The 14315-nt window shown below is 34.2% G+C and overlaps 3 protein-coding genes and 1 non-coding gene across 6 annotated transcripts; all 4 read right to left on the reverse strand.

The window, feature by feature from the left end:
• Window positions 1-1390, reverse strand: LOC116135420 (stemmadenine O-acetyltransferase-like). Its single transcript, XM_031421124.1, has one exon. It carries the CDS (start codon window positions 1388-1390, stop codon window positions 47-49), a length of 1344 nt encoding a protein of 447 aa, XP_031276984.1. The 3' UTR covers window positions 1-46.
• A 959-nt stretch (window positions 1391-2349) lies between these two features.
• LOC116135409 (probable tRNA N6-adenosine threonylcarbamoyltransferase) lies at window positions 2350-6293 on the reverse strand. Of its 3 annotated transcripts, XM_031421118.1 has the most exons (5): window positions 6152-6278; window positions 5047-5114; window positions 4159-4727; window positions 3050-3205; window positions 2350-2919 (listed from the first exon to the last, which is right to left on the reverse strand). In XM_031421118.1, exons 3-5 carry the CDS (start codon window positions 4711-4713, stop codon window positions 2569-2571), a joined length of 1062 nt encoding a protein of 353 aa, XP_031276978.1. In that variant the 5' UTR covers window positions 4714-4727; window positions 5047-5114; window positions 6152-6278; the 3' UTR covers window positions 2350-2568. The 3 variants fall into 3 exon arrangements, with proteins under 3 accessions (XP_031276978.1, XP_031276977.1, XP_031276976.1); XM_031421117.1 differs by lacking the exon at window positions 5047-5114 and having other exon boundaries at window positions 2351-2919; window positions 6152-6293; XM_031421116.1 differs by lacking the exon at window positions 5047-5114 and having other exon boundaries at window positions 2351-2919; window positions 4159-4730; window positions 6152-6293.
• Window positions 5228-5377, reverse strand: LOC116135429. Its single transcript, XR_004128894.1, has one exon. It is a non-coding gene; the product is annotated as a small nucleolar RNA snoR137 (small nucleolar RNA).
• Window positions 6294-8076: 1783 nt separating the features above from the next.
• Window positions 8077-12531, reverse strand: LOC116135426 (protein FAR1-RELATED SEQUENCE 5). The gene is made up of 3 exons (XM_031421129.1): window positions 12448-12531; window positions 11004-11563; window positions 8077-8689 (listed from the first exon to the last, which is right to left on the reverse strand). Coding segments are annotated over exons 1-3 (756 nt in total). The 5' UTR covers window positions 12449-12531; the 3' UTR covers window positions 8077-8494.
• Window positions 12532-14315: the final 1784 nt, after the last annotated feature.

A 14315-nucleotide genomic window follows, 5' to 3' on the forward strand; every position in this document is an offset into this window, starting at 1 on the left:
ATACGATAAGTATGGAGATAAAAATTACAGTGAAATAATGTTAAACTCAGCATCTAGAACGCAACAATATTGAATGATTATCATCAAGCTGCTCTACCTGGGACGTGAAAGCTAGAATGTCAGGATCTTGTTGAAAAATTGGCATATCATTTTCATCCAAGGATATCCATACTTCAACTCCATCACCATCCTTGGTGTCCATCAACAAAATAATTTCTTCAGGAAAAGATTGTACCCTCATCACTCTAACAGGCTTTCCCCATCCAAAATCTGGATAAAATGGCATCCTGCAAGTGCTTGTAAAGAAATAAGACTCCACTTCCTCTCCATTGCATTCTTCAGCTGCCTCACTCCAAGCCCTATCCACCATCAAGAAAATCTCATCTCCATTTTGAGGTTTTGCAGAGTCTTTTACAGCATTTGCAATTGCATCAAAAATTAGACTCACTAAATCATGAAACTCCACTTTGTTTCTCTTCTTTTCTGGCTTGAACTTCACCATAACAGGCCTTGTGAAGTTCCCACAAGAGTCTTCTGAAATCGGTAGAGCTTTTGTTGTTCTTCCTCTCATGTTTATCAAAAGGGTCATAACAGAAGGCCTCAATTTCCCATGTTTTGTTTCAGCCATTCTAATAAGTGCTTTCCAAATAAGCGCTGCCACCAATTTTACCCTGGAGCTTGAATCCCCTTTGTCAAGCATTGATCTCAGATTTGATATGGAAAGATTATCGAAAACAAACTTAGCCGATGCAATCTTTAAGTCGGGAAGATTTGGAAACACATGCTTGATCTCAGGCATTGCTTCTCTTGCGGGTAAAAGGAAACCCAAATCAAAGCTTGGTTTGTTTTCCACTTTATCAAAACCTAATTTGCAAGAAGTACTCCATGCATCAATGAATTTTGAGTACACAAATCCATCAACTATTCTATGTGAAATGCACAAGCCAAGGGCTATTCCACCACACTCAAACATGTTACATTGAACAGCTACTAAAGGACTCGTGGGGGATTCATATTGATGTCGAATCAAATGATGAACATGTTTGCTATCAAAAAATTTCTCAAGAATTGGAGCAATATGGCTGGCTATTTCGGCTTCGACATATTCAACTCCGTAGTCATTACAATCGATTAAGAGCTTGTCTTCAATATATCTTCCAGCTAGAGGGTAGAAGAGTGTTAAAATTTGGGACAATGATGTTTGCAGCTGCTTACTTCTTTCAGAATTTTTGGTTTTGTCATTGAGAGGGTAGCAGAAAAGGTAGGGCACATATATTGGAAGTTCATATTGATCAAGGGATGATATTTTCAATTTGCTATTTTGGGGAGTTGGAGTTGCTGGTTTTATGAACTTTTTGGAGAGGATTTGGAGAGGAAATTGGGGCTGCATGTTGGTAGGATATTGTGGTGAAGAAAGGGGCTTATGGCAATTATAATTTATAATTATAGGGGTTAATTGAAAGTATTAAGATAAACGTTATCCCAAAAAAATTAATCTCATTATGATTCATATGAAAAGGTAATATTACTTTCTAATATATGAATCGTCATATTATGCTATTATTTTTTTAGAAGACAATTTTATGGTTCATACGAAAAGATAATATTATAATTTTTATCTCAAATTTTAAGAATCTTTTGCGTCATAACTCTATTGCCAGAAAGCATGTGTACCTAATGTTAAAGAAAGTAAGTTTTCTTCTAAAAGTCTTATACGTCTCTTTTTTTTTTTTTTTTTTTTTTTTTTTTTGGGATAAGTATAAGTCTTATACATCGTTCATTGTACAATGAATATGATAAACTAATGTTATGGATGACTTCTGGTCATGTCAGGAATCAAATACAGTTTAAAATTTATCATCTCTGAGGGTGTTAAGTGATAATCAAATTATAAAATGACTTTCCCACTGTTTGAAATGGTATATATATCCAGCCTCATAAATTATTGTATTTTTGAGTTGGCAACTGACATTTTTTTGGCAGCTTCTGCTCACCAATCAGTTCCTTGTAATTTGGAACAAAAAAGAAACAGAAAACTCTGCAGGAATCCAAGGACATTTGCCCAGTTGAAATTTGAAACTCTTGCATCGAATTGAGTCCTTTACTAAACTTGTACATATACATAGCACTATTCTGAAAGTTCAAGAGAGGAATGGTGGGAGCAAGCAAATAAATTGTTTGAATGTTGAAGTCAAATATTCTCAGGTTCAGGTTTCTGCATTATTTCAAAAAATCCAAAAATATTTATGAACTCCTATCAACTCTGTTTCTGGAGAATTGGAGTGTGAATATAACAAAAATACGGACGTATGCAAAAGCGATTGACTAAACTTGATGAATCCAAACTCTTATTAAGAACTAAGGAGCCAAATATTACTTACTGAAGTTCAATTTGATAAACTGAACTTGGAAAATTTAAATTACATAGAATTAAATACAGAAATCTTATAATGCTCCAACCCATAATAATTTGCTTTCTAATATGAATTTACAACATTTTTAATCTGACATTGTAGTTAAACTGCTTCTGGCAAAGTCAATATGACAATACATCGGAATCTTCTTAACTTAGTTGCTTTGGTCCATAAGACCATTCTTGCTAACTGACTCCTTTTTTATTCTCCAGATTGCTTTCACTTCATCGGTCCTGAACCTTTGCGTAAATGTAGATTCCTCTAGTGGAGTTGATGAGCCATGAGCGAATTCAAGAAGACCGGTGTATGCAATCATCGCTCCATTGTCAATGCAGTACCTGTCATCGGTTGCAAACAACTTTCCACCTCGCTCAGAGCACATTGTTCTCATCATCTCTTGCAAACGCTCGTTACAACCCACACCACCAACAATAAGTATATCTTTTTTGTCACAATGCGCCATTGCCCGTTCCGTAATCTCCACAAGCATTGCAAACAAGGTTTCCTGCAACATATAAGTAAGCAAAACGTACATAAGAAAGACATAAATACAATTTGTTCAATGACATAACACATGCAGCCTTAGACTAAAAAGGTTATGTTAACGTAAGCAGTGGATGAAAAATGCAGCTTACCTGCAGGGAATAGCACAAGTCTGCAGGTGTACACTCGTTATTTTTGAGCTTCTCCTCGGCGGTGGCTTCAATATAACTCAAAATCCCGCTAAAAGAGACATCCATCCCTTTGACAACATAAGGAAGGTCTATGAACTTTTCTCCTTTCTTCGCTAGCTGAGGAAACAAAACATACAAGGCAATATTAAATATGAAAATAAAATCAACATTTTCATTTGTAGATTAGAATAATAGTAAAATTTTATAAACAACCTCAAGCATAAAAAATGTTGTATGATATTCAAAGTATTAGCAACACCAATCTTATTTTTCCAAGCATTGTGAGATAGACTTACACCACTGTCACATGCACGCTCCAAACAGAAAGACTGAATTGAACAACTCTATATTCAATTCAGAGATCCAACTCAAGATTAAGGGAGATGAAGACAACTGAAATGATTCACAAAACAAAAAGTCTGGTACTAAATTTTATCATGATAAGAAGAAGAGATGGAAACAAGTTTTATGTTCAGCCCAAACTCAGAAGTTATTTCATTTAAGCCAGGAGACTCTCACTTTTCGGAAGGTTTGGTCAAGATATTTTGAGTGCAACAGGCAAGTTTGGACCAAACAATCAATTTGCATGTCAAACTCACCACGGCAAAAAATTTAAAGATATCACAAGATAGATGCATCTTGTACTCATTGAAAATGGTTACAGTCCAGGATCAAATAAAGAAAAAGAACTTCAATGAGAAATGGAAGGGAAATATGCTCATCAAATAAATGACGCAATATATATAGCTTGGTGTAACAATCAAGATCGACCTTGATCTCAATTCTTCTTCAAATTGAGTAAATACTATGCAGAGTAGCTGCAGTTCACACATTATAAGCCAGAACTTAACTATTTCAAATGCATGAGTTTCTAAAGCGCAAAAGGTTTTGGGAAAATAAAAATAAGATCCAAACTGAGTTCTATAACATTAGTTCTCTTGCACTTAAGGATATTATTGCAATCAAAACCCAAGTATAATTCAAAGACATGGATTTTAAAAAACCAATACAAATAACAAGTTTAAAACAGAGTCCAAACAGTATATAATACAAATTCAACCTTAACGAACCTGCTCAATGTTATATCCAGGGCTTGGATCATTGGAGAGAGTTAAAACCCGAGCAAAGCGATCCAAGCAGTTTCCCACAGCAATATCAATAGTCTCCCCAAAGATCCGATATCGCCCTTCACTGTACGCAATTACCTGTGTATTCCCTCCGCTGACATACAGGACAACAGGATCATCTGCTCCAGTCACAATCCTCCCCATCTCAATATGTGCCACACAGTGATTGACAGCAACAATGGGCTTCTTCCACAGTTGTGAAAGAACCCGAACAACAATAGCAGAAACTTGCAAAGGTGCCCCCATGCCTGGACCCTTGGTGTAACAAAGGCAATCAATTTCATCAGGGTTTATTCCAGCAGTTTCCAAAGCAGATTTTATAAGAGGAAGAATGTGTTGGAGATGGTGTTGGGCGGTTTCTCGAGGGAGGAATCCATGGCCAGGGGGCGTAATGTAGGTATGGCGTGGATTTGATAGAATGGTTCCATCTAACGTTACAACCCCAACACCAATCTTGTTTGCAGAACCCTCAAAACCAAGAGCTATCATTTTCTTCATCGTAAAACCAAGCCCTGCTATATTTACACAAACTTGATAAGCTTCAACCAAAAATGTTGACAATTAAGAGACAAAAAAATATATTATTTTACTCCACAATTTAAGAATAAATACAACAATGATATTTGCTAATATTAAAAAGACATGGAAATCAGGCTTATGAAAAAGTTATTAATGTGAACAAATCTCAAGATATTTAAATTGTTTTTAAAGCTTTGCTACTTTGCTCCTAATAGAACTCAAGCTATGTTACTCTCTCAAGTAACTCAAGTTGAAACTGATAAATGTTGTTATTAGATGTCAGAAAGCAAAAAAAAATAAAACTAAACTTTCCTTCTCTTTCTTTTCAGAAAATTGTTGCAGAACTTGCGACTGAACAATCTTGCTCTTTTTTCTTTTTTCTACGAAACCAGATAACATTAAACAAACAGTACCCAAATACAAAAGTTAGAACATCAATCAAAAGAGTTGGAGAATTGCAAGCAAAACATCCAAGTCATAAGACTAACAAGGCAAATATACCAGGAGACAGGTAGCACAGTGCAACAAAAGAATACACAGCGCTGTTTAAAACTGGCAAAGGTGAAATAAACCCATTAATCTATGCTTCATAACATGAACATCCCATTTGTATATGAGAGAGAGTTCACCTGTAAGAAGCAACCCAACTAATCTCCATATTAACTATGAATTAATAGACAAAAATATCCTAAAATTGGAACAATCCACTCTCAAAACAAACTACAACCATAGTCTGTATTTGGAACCTCAAACTGGGTAAGAAGTGAAATCTATATACACTTTCATAGACACATCCCTCTACATGTATAAACCCACTGAGGAATGCAATGCCTATCAAAAGAGATTACTCACATAATTTGGTGAACAAAAATTGCAATCTTGTGAAGCTATTTCCACAAAGCACTTCAAATATTTTGAACTCAAAATCTACTTTTTTTAAAGCACTTATTAAGTGGTTATCCAAAAAGCACACAAGTTTCTCTTTGAATGAAAAACTACTCTTATATATGTCCATCCAAGACTGCAAAAAATAGATATAAAAGCACTTTTGCCCATTTTAAAATTTTTTTATAGCTTACAAAGCCCTTCTAAAATGCATACATCTACTCTTCATAGAAAAACAGGCCCATTAACAACCTAAAACTGCAAACCTTCAAAATTTAACCAAAACCCCCATCAAAAGATGTCAAAAATGAAACCTCTTTCTTCTCCCTAAATCACAAGACCACTCCAAATAGAAAATTAAGAAAAGGAGAAAAAAAAAAAAAAAAAAAGCAAACCAAAACTGAAGTTCAATCTTTCAAAAGCCCATTGAGAATTAGTGCATACAAGTTCATAAAAGGAGTTTAATCTGACAAACAAATACATAATTAAGAGAAAGAGGACTTTTTAATAGTAAAAGAAAGCGGAAGAATACCTGCGGCGGCCGAGTGGTTGAGTTGAGCAGAGAGAAACGTAACGGTAACTGACAGTAGATAACTGTCAGAACTACTAGGGTTTTAAAGCCTTCAAAAGTTATCTCCTTCTGCAATTTGCCTCCAGGCTTGTGGGAAAGTACCCAACAGTATAAAAGGGGCATAAGTGTAAATAACTATGATTTTAGGGGCTTTTGAAAACCTTCTCATAATTTTCTAAGGGGGTGTTTGGTTCCGGGAGTGTTGGATTATTGGGAATGTTGGATTACTGAAAAGTTAGATTACCTTGAAGATTACTAAGAATCCTTAAGAAAATGTGTTTGAATAATTGGTAGATATGTTATATTAATATGTTTGGTTGGGAGGAATAAATTGATGAGTATGTTATTTAAATTACTGAATTGTCTGTTAATTAAATATTATTATTATATTATTTTTTTATATGGATTATTATAACCCTTGCATTTAAAAACTTAGCAAAAACAACCCCATAATAAAAGTTTGAAAAATCAACAAAGCATTCTCACCAACCTAGCCACTATCGGCAACCACCGTAGGGTGTTGGCAACCTAACGGCGCACGTAAGGCAGGAAATGGAGTCCGTGCGCCGTATGTTCATCTCTGGCTAGAAATGGCTAGACGTGACAGATCTAGCCTTTGACGACCATATCGGCGTACGACGACCATTTTCGACCTTCCGTGCGCCATTCTAACAACGACGGTGGTTGTCAGCGTGGTTGGGGGTGGTGGCTTGGGTGAGTTGTAATTTGTTTTGAATTCAAGGGTAATTGTGTCCACAAAGTTAATTAATTTGGGTGAAATAGTAAAATTTATATTCATGTAAATAAATTTAAAAATAAGGGTATTATTATCCTAAAATTTTATTAATAAGGAATAGAATTGTAACAAAAAAAAAATAACCTTAGTAATCTTAAAATACCTAAGAAAATAGAGATAATCAGATTACCTCTAACATATTACCAATAGTAATCACTATTGATATTTGAAGATTATTGATATTTTATATTATTTGACAATCAAACATAGCAATCAAATAATATAAGATGACTTAACCCCAATAATCTCATATAACCCCCAACCAATTGCCCCTTAAAAGTATTTCCAATATTTAATATTATATGACCACTTTACTCATATACTTTCAAATATATTTTAAATTTTTGAAAAATTGAGTGTAATATATGAAATTGCCTTTTTTTTTTTTTTTTTTTTTTTTTTGGCTGCTCTATCACATGTATGTGGAGATGAGGATATGATACACGTACATGTGTATCCTCATCTCCACGTATACTCTTTTTAATGGTTTTTATAAGTATCCACTAAATAAGTTTTTTTCTTTTTTTGAAATACGGTGTCCGAATCAATTTACACACACATTGACTAATCCTTGTAAGTAATTAGTATAACATCCCACCCCATTAATCACCTATTTAAATCTTAAAAATTAAAAGGATTCAAACCTGAGACCGTGCATCTTAATCACACATTCCCGTGTTAGTTCATTAAACAAGTTATTTTCATGTTATACCCGATAATGAGAGATAATAACAAACATGTCGAGCACATGGAGCCTTGAAAACTGATCTTTAAAATCTACAAAATTCTTCTAAAATGTACGTTTGTTAAAATAATATGATTTTATCCTATAATATATGATATAAACTTTTCTTTCTAAAAAATTCTTATTAATTTCTAGGTTTTTCTCTTACAGGGAGGAGGTTTCACTGACGTATGCAAGAAATTTTGGGCTGGATTACATTTCAATAGACATGATCTAGGTATGTAATATGTTTGCTCCTTGACATCAATAATAAACTATTGTTGCAACTTGCAAGAATCTTTACATTTATATGAAGAATTTAGTTCTATTGATTAAAACTCGTTAAAATCATCGTTCCCATTAGAAAGATCATTATGGACATCTCCTAAAATTATCAAAATCCTTGACCCAAGTTTCATAGAAAGGAAGTTACTAACCGATGCCCATCAATTTGAAAGACTACAAAACCCTCATTACTCAAATGATCAAAGACAAAATCTTGGCCTAGTTATTTACTCAAATCTAAAATTGTTCTTTAAAGAAACTTACAAGAAAAAGAACAAAAAATAAACTGAGATACAATACTCTGAATGCTATACAGAACATATCAAACCCTGACTAAATGGGGATGAGAGAGCAATAGAATAATTTTAACCTTCTGCAAACATCCTGATGCCCAAGAGTCTTTGATGGGCTCGAAAGGCCTGTACATCGACGCCCTAATTTTTTCTACAAATGATGAGCTCCCAACAATTGGAGTGTAATTATATAAGAATCACTGGAACTATATACAACTCTTCTGCTCTTTGTCTTCTATCTCCTTCACACTGTCAACTATGTGTTGGATTTTCTTCGACAAACTCTCGTTGTGCTCCTCAATTTGCTCAAAAATCAATTCCAGATGCCTTTTATAGGTTGCCGCCCTCTTTTTCTCAATTGCTAGCTGCTGTGATAGTTCCCGAATTTTATCGTGTTCATTCTACAAATACGAGTAATAAAAAGTCAATCACAATAGAGAAATAGCAAGCAACAACATGACTTCAAGACAAAAGGTAAGTCCATATAATCACTTATAGCAGTAAGATGTTGCTTTTAATACAAGTCCATTTTCAGATACCGTTGGCCATTTTGCACTCAAGATTGCACTGATTGATGTTTCCGAGTACGGCCAACTTTGTGACCCTAACATTTCAAGTGTTGTGAGACAAATGTAATAAATAGGATCGGGTTGAACTCACTCCCAAAAGCATGACCAAATAAGGAAGGTTTCAACCACAGATATACACTATAACAGTCAAGCAACTTGACAATGTGAGACAAACTCAACTTCTAACAAAATGATAACTATCTAAGTATTAATACATGCCCTAAATTCATACCTGAAAATCTATGTCCATTAAATTACAATTTTATACTAATAAAATTCTACCATTTCAATTCATGCTAGAATAAACAACCAAGATTTAATCATGGAAGAGAGTGAGGGGGGAGAGAAATAGAATAGGGGAAGCCATATCAACTACTACAATCTGTTGGTACTGTTTATGGCTGCTACCAAAGGTTGAAAATTCGTCATAAAAAATGATGTAATATTTAAAAATGCCATTAACCTGACCACAACCCCATGTATGTGAAGGGAAACTTCGCGATGCACCAGCAAAAAACCCATTGGATGAAATAACATATCGTGCAGAAAACAGTAATTGTTTCAATTCCCATTGAAATCCCAAAGGCTCCTTTAAAATGTAAGAAATATAAATAATTGTTGCATAAAAAGAACTAAGAACACAATAGAAAAGCCAATCTAAAAAAGTTCAATACCAAAAGGTATAAGAACACTAAAATCAAGAGAGTCCTAATTAATTCACTTAAATGCTACCAGAAACTCAAAAGAATTGTTTCAGATTCTACCCCAACAAAATGAACCTACGGCACTTTTGCAGGATTGAATATCCTAAATGCTAATGTAGATTTGCTAGCATTATTTAGTATTTCCAAATTCCTTAAGCACTACCACAAAACTAATCTAACACATCAAAGAACTCAGTACAGCCGTGCATGTGACATATCATCAATGCTTACTAACACTCATAAGAGAGGTCTGGGTTTTGAAGACAACCCAAACAACAAAACGATTGTTAATCATTTATAAAATGCCCCAACAGAATTAATAATATGTTCACTAGAAAAAAAATGAATCTAGTTCTTAAAAACTTTATAAAGAGAGAAAAGTAAACTAAAGAAATTAGTTCAGTCCCAAAAAGGAGCTCTTGATAAATTTGTCACAACCAATATAAAGGATGTCAAATTAAGCTCCACTGAACAGAACAAATATGAGGACTTACACAAACTTTTAAAGTAAGCCTTTTCATATTTAATATAAACTAAAATTATTAAAGTATCTATATAACTGTATTTTCACAAAATTAGTTAAACTGAATTATGAAGTCCTGAACGCAATTAAATACAAAACAGAAGATGTCTCTAAATTAGTGGAATGGACTTATATTTATCTAACAATATAATATTGTTTCTTTATTGTGTCATCATCATAAATTCTCTAACCAAAGCAAAGGGCAGAGACCAGTTTTATAGCAAGAGTAGCCTCAGTGGTCAGTAAACTGCCAGAAGTAAATGCCTTATGTCATTCAAAATGTTTGTTATGCTTTCAACAGGCTGAGACTCACAACATACACTTCCCACTAAGGACAAACATTTCTACTGCAGATAAAGGGAACGGCATGATAAGTGTTTATATCAAACATAGAAATGCTGAGGGTAACATAAGCTCTTGCACACAGGTCAAATAAATAACTAATGCTGAAGGAAAAGTATAGATACTAAGGCTTATTCTACTTTCCAATTGTCGGTTTCAGGGAAAAAGGAATATGAACCTATACTGGTTGTGACACTGGCCCATATCTTGGAAGAATTTAGGCTTATTTCATTTTAGTATTGGGATTGTTTCAGAAAAAGGAAGTGCAAATCTAGACCAGGCTTCATGACACATATCTCAGCAAAAGTTAGGCTTAAACTATTGTTTGTTTCAGGAAATAGTGAGTGCAAACCAAAACCAGGTGTGCACAGACAAATCTCAGGAAAATTCATTTGCATGCCATAAAAACACCAAATTCCATCAATGGTACTTCCATTATAATGATTCTCAGAAATTATTACAGCTATACTAATGATTGACTTGGTCTCCAACACATTCAAATGAAAGATTATGGACAAACAAACTTGATAATATCTAGTTCCTAAGAATAAAAAATAAGAAGAGTGCTAGAACTGACCGGGTATTGGTCGTAAATGCAATCTTTTCGACCTTTCCCAGGTGTCAAGGGATGAGTGTGCTCCTTCACAAACTTTGTAACAACCCATTTACCTGAACTTACTTTCCTCACCAAAATCATTGCCCTGCAACCAACCCTGGTCTCCGCTCTTTGCCTTACAATTTTTTCACGCTTGTCAGGCATTCTGTAGCCTTCTTTATTACACACAAGTGCGCGACCAATAGCTGATCCATCACGCCTTGATCGAGAAAGTTTGCTTACACGGATGATGAATCCTACACGCGTAGCATAGGTATTATAAAATGCATGTGCAGCTGCTTCAGAGTCAAATTCCTGTCCCACATAGGGCTCATCTGACAAAGCCAATGACACAGTTGGTACTCCCTCTGGAATTGCATCCAGTTCCACAGAATCAGGATCCATTTTATTGTCTTGATCCTGGTGAAAAGCTACTTCAACAGAACTTCCACCCATGTCATCTCCATCACCGACTCGACTATGCGCCTCAACAGAAATTCCCACCATATCACCATTATCATTGCCATCAACCCCGTAATCCACTGTATAACAAGAAAAATTACAATGATTTTCCATACCGCATGGTAAACACCAGCTAAAACACAAAACTAGCATTCCCCTCTTCATTGCTAAAACAAAAAAAAACAAGGACAGATAATCAAATTCTAACTTCTATTTTCAGCTTTCAGCTTTCAGTTTCCAAGTCCAAAAGAAGAAAATAAAGGACTTAACTTAACAAGACAATATATTTGTCAAAGTCTCAGTACTATTGATATACCCCAATAGTTTATCATCACTCAAATAAAGCATATCTGTTAACTCCAACAAACTGCTCTCAAACAACTCAACTCATCGCTGAATTACCAGGAAACCAAACGAAATTAAAGCAATAATATGAACTTTTAAGTAATATTTTCATCATCAATTACTATAAAACGATAAACATAATACTAACTCAACCAACCCAAATTTCAGTAGCTATTTTTTCATATTTACAGCTTCCAAACAAGCCTTAAACTAAATTTCCCTTCATATCCACATGAAATTCTACTTTTCTTCTAAAACAGAGCAAAGAAATGAAAAATTCCCACCTCCCTTTCCCACATTTTCTCAGCAACCAAACAAGTCCAAACTCAAATTCCCTTAATACCCACCTAAAATTTTTCAAACAAGAGCCAACAAATTAAAACCTCCCATATCCTAAAACCCAAAAAGAAATCGAAAAACGACATAAAGACTCAAACTTTAAACAAAACACAGCTCAAATTCACATATTCAAACCAAAAACTAATCAATCTTTCACAATTTTCACTCTAATACATTAAATCCAGTTTAAAAATAAAACAGTGATAATCAAACAACATAATCAATATTTATTAAATTTTAATTCCATCAAATAACAAATTTTAAATATAAAAAAACTTACTTGAAATCAAGTTGATTTATCAAGACGACACTGGTTCGATGATCGAAATTTAGGTTTCGAAGAGAGAGAGAGAGAGGGGCGGGGAGATGAGGTGAGGGTTCAGGGCAAATAATTATAGGGACGCGGGGTAGGGGTGACATGGAAAGATGTGATTGGTCCATGTAACAGTAAAAGTCAACTTTTCTGTTCAGCCTAATGGCTGATATTCCACTGGCGAATCAGGTTAATCACGACTTTATGATGGAGTCGCGTTGCTTACTTTAAAAGGGCACGAGAAAATGCGTGGCGTGGCATGAGAGGGCCCCACCTGGCGGGTCCCGCAGTGAAGAGATTTCATGTTTTCTTTTTTATTCTTTAGCTTAAACGAATCGTTTTGGGGTTTGTGTTTTTTGTTGGTTTTATATCACAAAAGAGGAAGTTTAAAATTCGAAATGGAGCAAGTTGATTTGATTTGACGTTTGAGATTCCAAAAGATTGTCAAAAGGATGGCAATGGTCAAGTCGGGATCAGGTATCCCTTGGTTCAGGCCCAAGTCGGGATCAGGTATCCCTTGGTTCAGCCCAAGCCTGGCTCGGGCCTATCATGAATATGATAAGTAAAGTCTAAGTCCAGTTTGATGAGCTTTTTATAACACCAGGTTTGGCCCAAGTCCGTCTATTTTATAATGTGATCTTTTAAATATTAATAAATTTTAAATTTTTTTATATTTTTAATTCTAAAAATAGTTTTTAAATATTTATTTATTTTTTAATACTCATCAAATAGGATAAGATTAGAGTTTGGGAAAAATGAGTATATATATATATATATATATGGGATAATCTTATAATTAAATATATAGTATAATAGTAATTTAGTATAATTAATACTAAAATTGTCAGACCGATTCGATCTTGAAGATATTCCCAGACCCGGCCTGTACCCGAGGTCAAACCTTAAAATCAAGCTCAAGTCTAAGCTCAAGCCCGTGAACATCAAGTAAAGCTCGACCTTATTGGGACAGGCCAAGCCAAGTATCCAAAAATATTAGGCCCTATCTCGACGTACATTGTTCTTCAAGTTTTCAAAACAAATTTATTATTTGAGTAATACTATATTCACAATTAGATTTAATAAAACAGGTATTATACCCGAATAAAATTACTATGTTGAAAGCCCGTATGAACAGTATCCATATGCAGTCGACATGCTTTTTTTACGGGTGTTACCGGAGGGTAGCTGCTAAAAATAAAAAATAAAAAATAAAAAAAAAGTGTAATTTTAATTTGATCCAAATCTAAACACAAAACACAGTTCTTTGTCTTTCTCAGTTTCTCTGGTATTCTTTACAAAACCCACTTGAGCAATACACACTCTAGTAGCTTGTAGCTTCAATACAATCTAGAAACAGCGAAAACAAAAACAGAAACTAGGAAAACAGAACAAAAACAAAAACAAAAACGGGTACTGAAATAAACCCAAAAGAGAACCAAAAATAAAAATAAAAATAAAAACTGAAAACAAGGAAAACAGAAGTACCAGATCTCTTTTTCTTGGTATTTTAATTATATCTTTCTACTTCTTAAAACCCCTTTACTCCAGGTACTCATTTCTCCTTAAAGTTTGTATTTTTTTTAATATTTTTTGGCATGCGTTTTTTGTTCTTTTTTTTAACTTTTCTTGATAAATTTGTGTTCTTTATGTTATTTTTGTCTTTGCAGTGTTTATAGATTCATTCAAGGCGCAAACTTTGAGTGTGGTTTTTGAAAACTGAGTGGTTTGCTCGCCAATGAGCGGTCAAGATTGATTTTGAGATTGATCGTGGGTTTGTGTTTGATTTTGGTTTGTTTTTAGTTAAGACGGATGACCTGCATATCTATGTATATTTA

Source organism: Pistacia vera, unplaced genomic scaffold (genome assembly GCF_008641045.1).
Source record: "Pistacia vera cultivar Batoury unplaced genomic scaffold, PisVer_v2 Contig3, whole genome shotgun sequence".
NCBI lineage: Eukaryota > Viridiplantae > Streptophyta > Magnoliopsida > Sapindales > Anacardiaceae > Pistacia > Pistacia vera.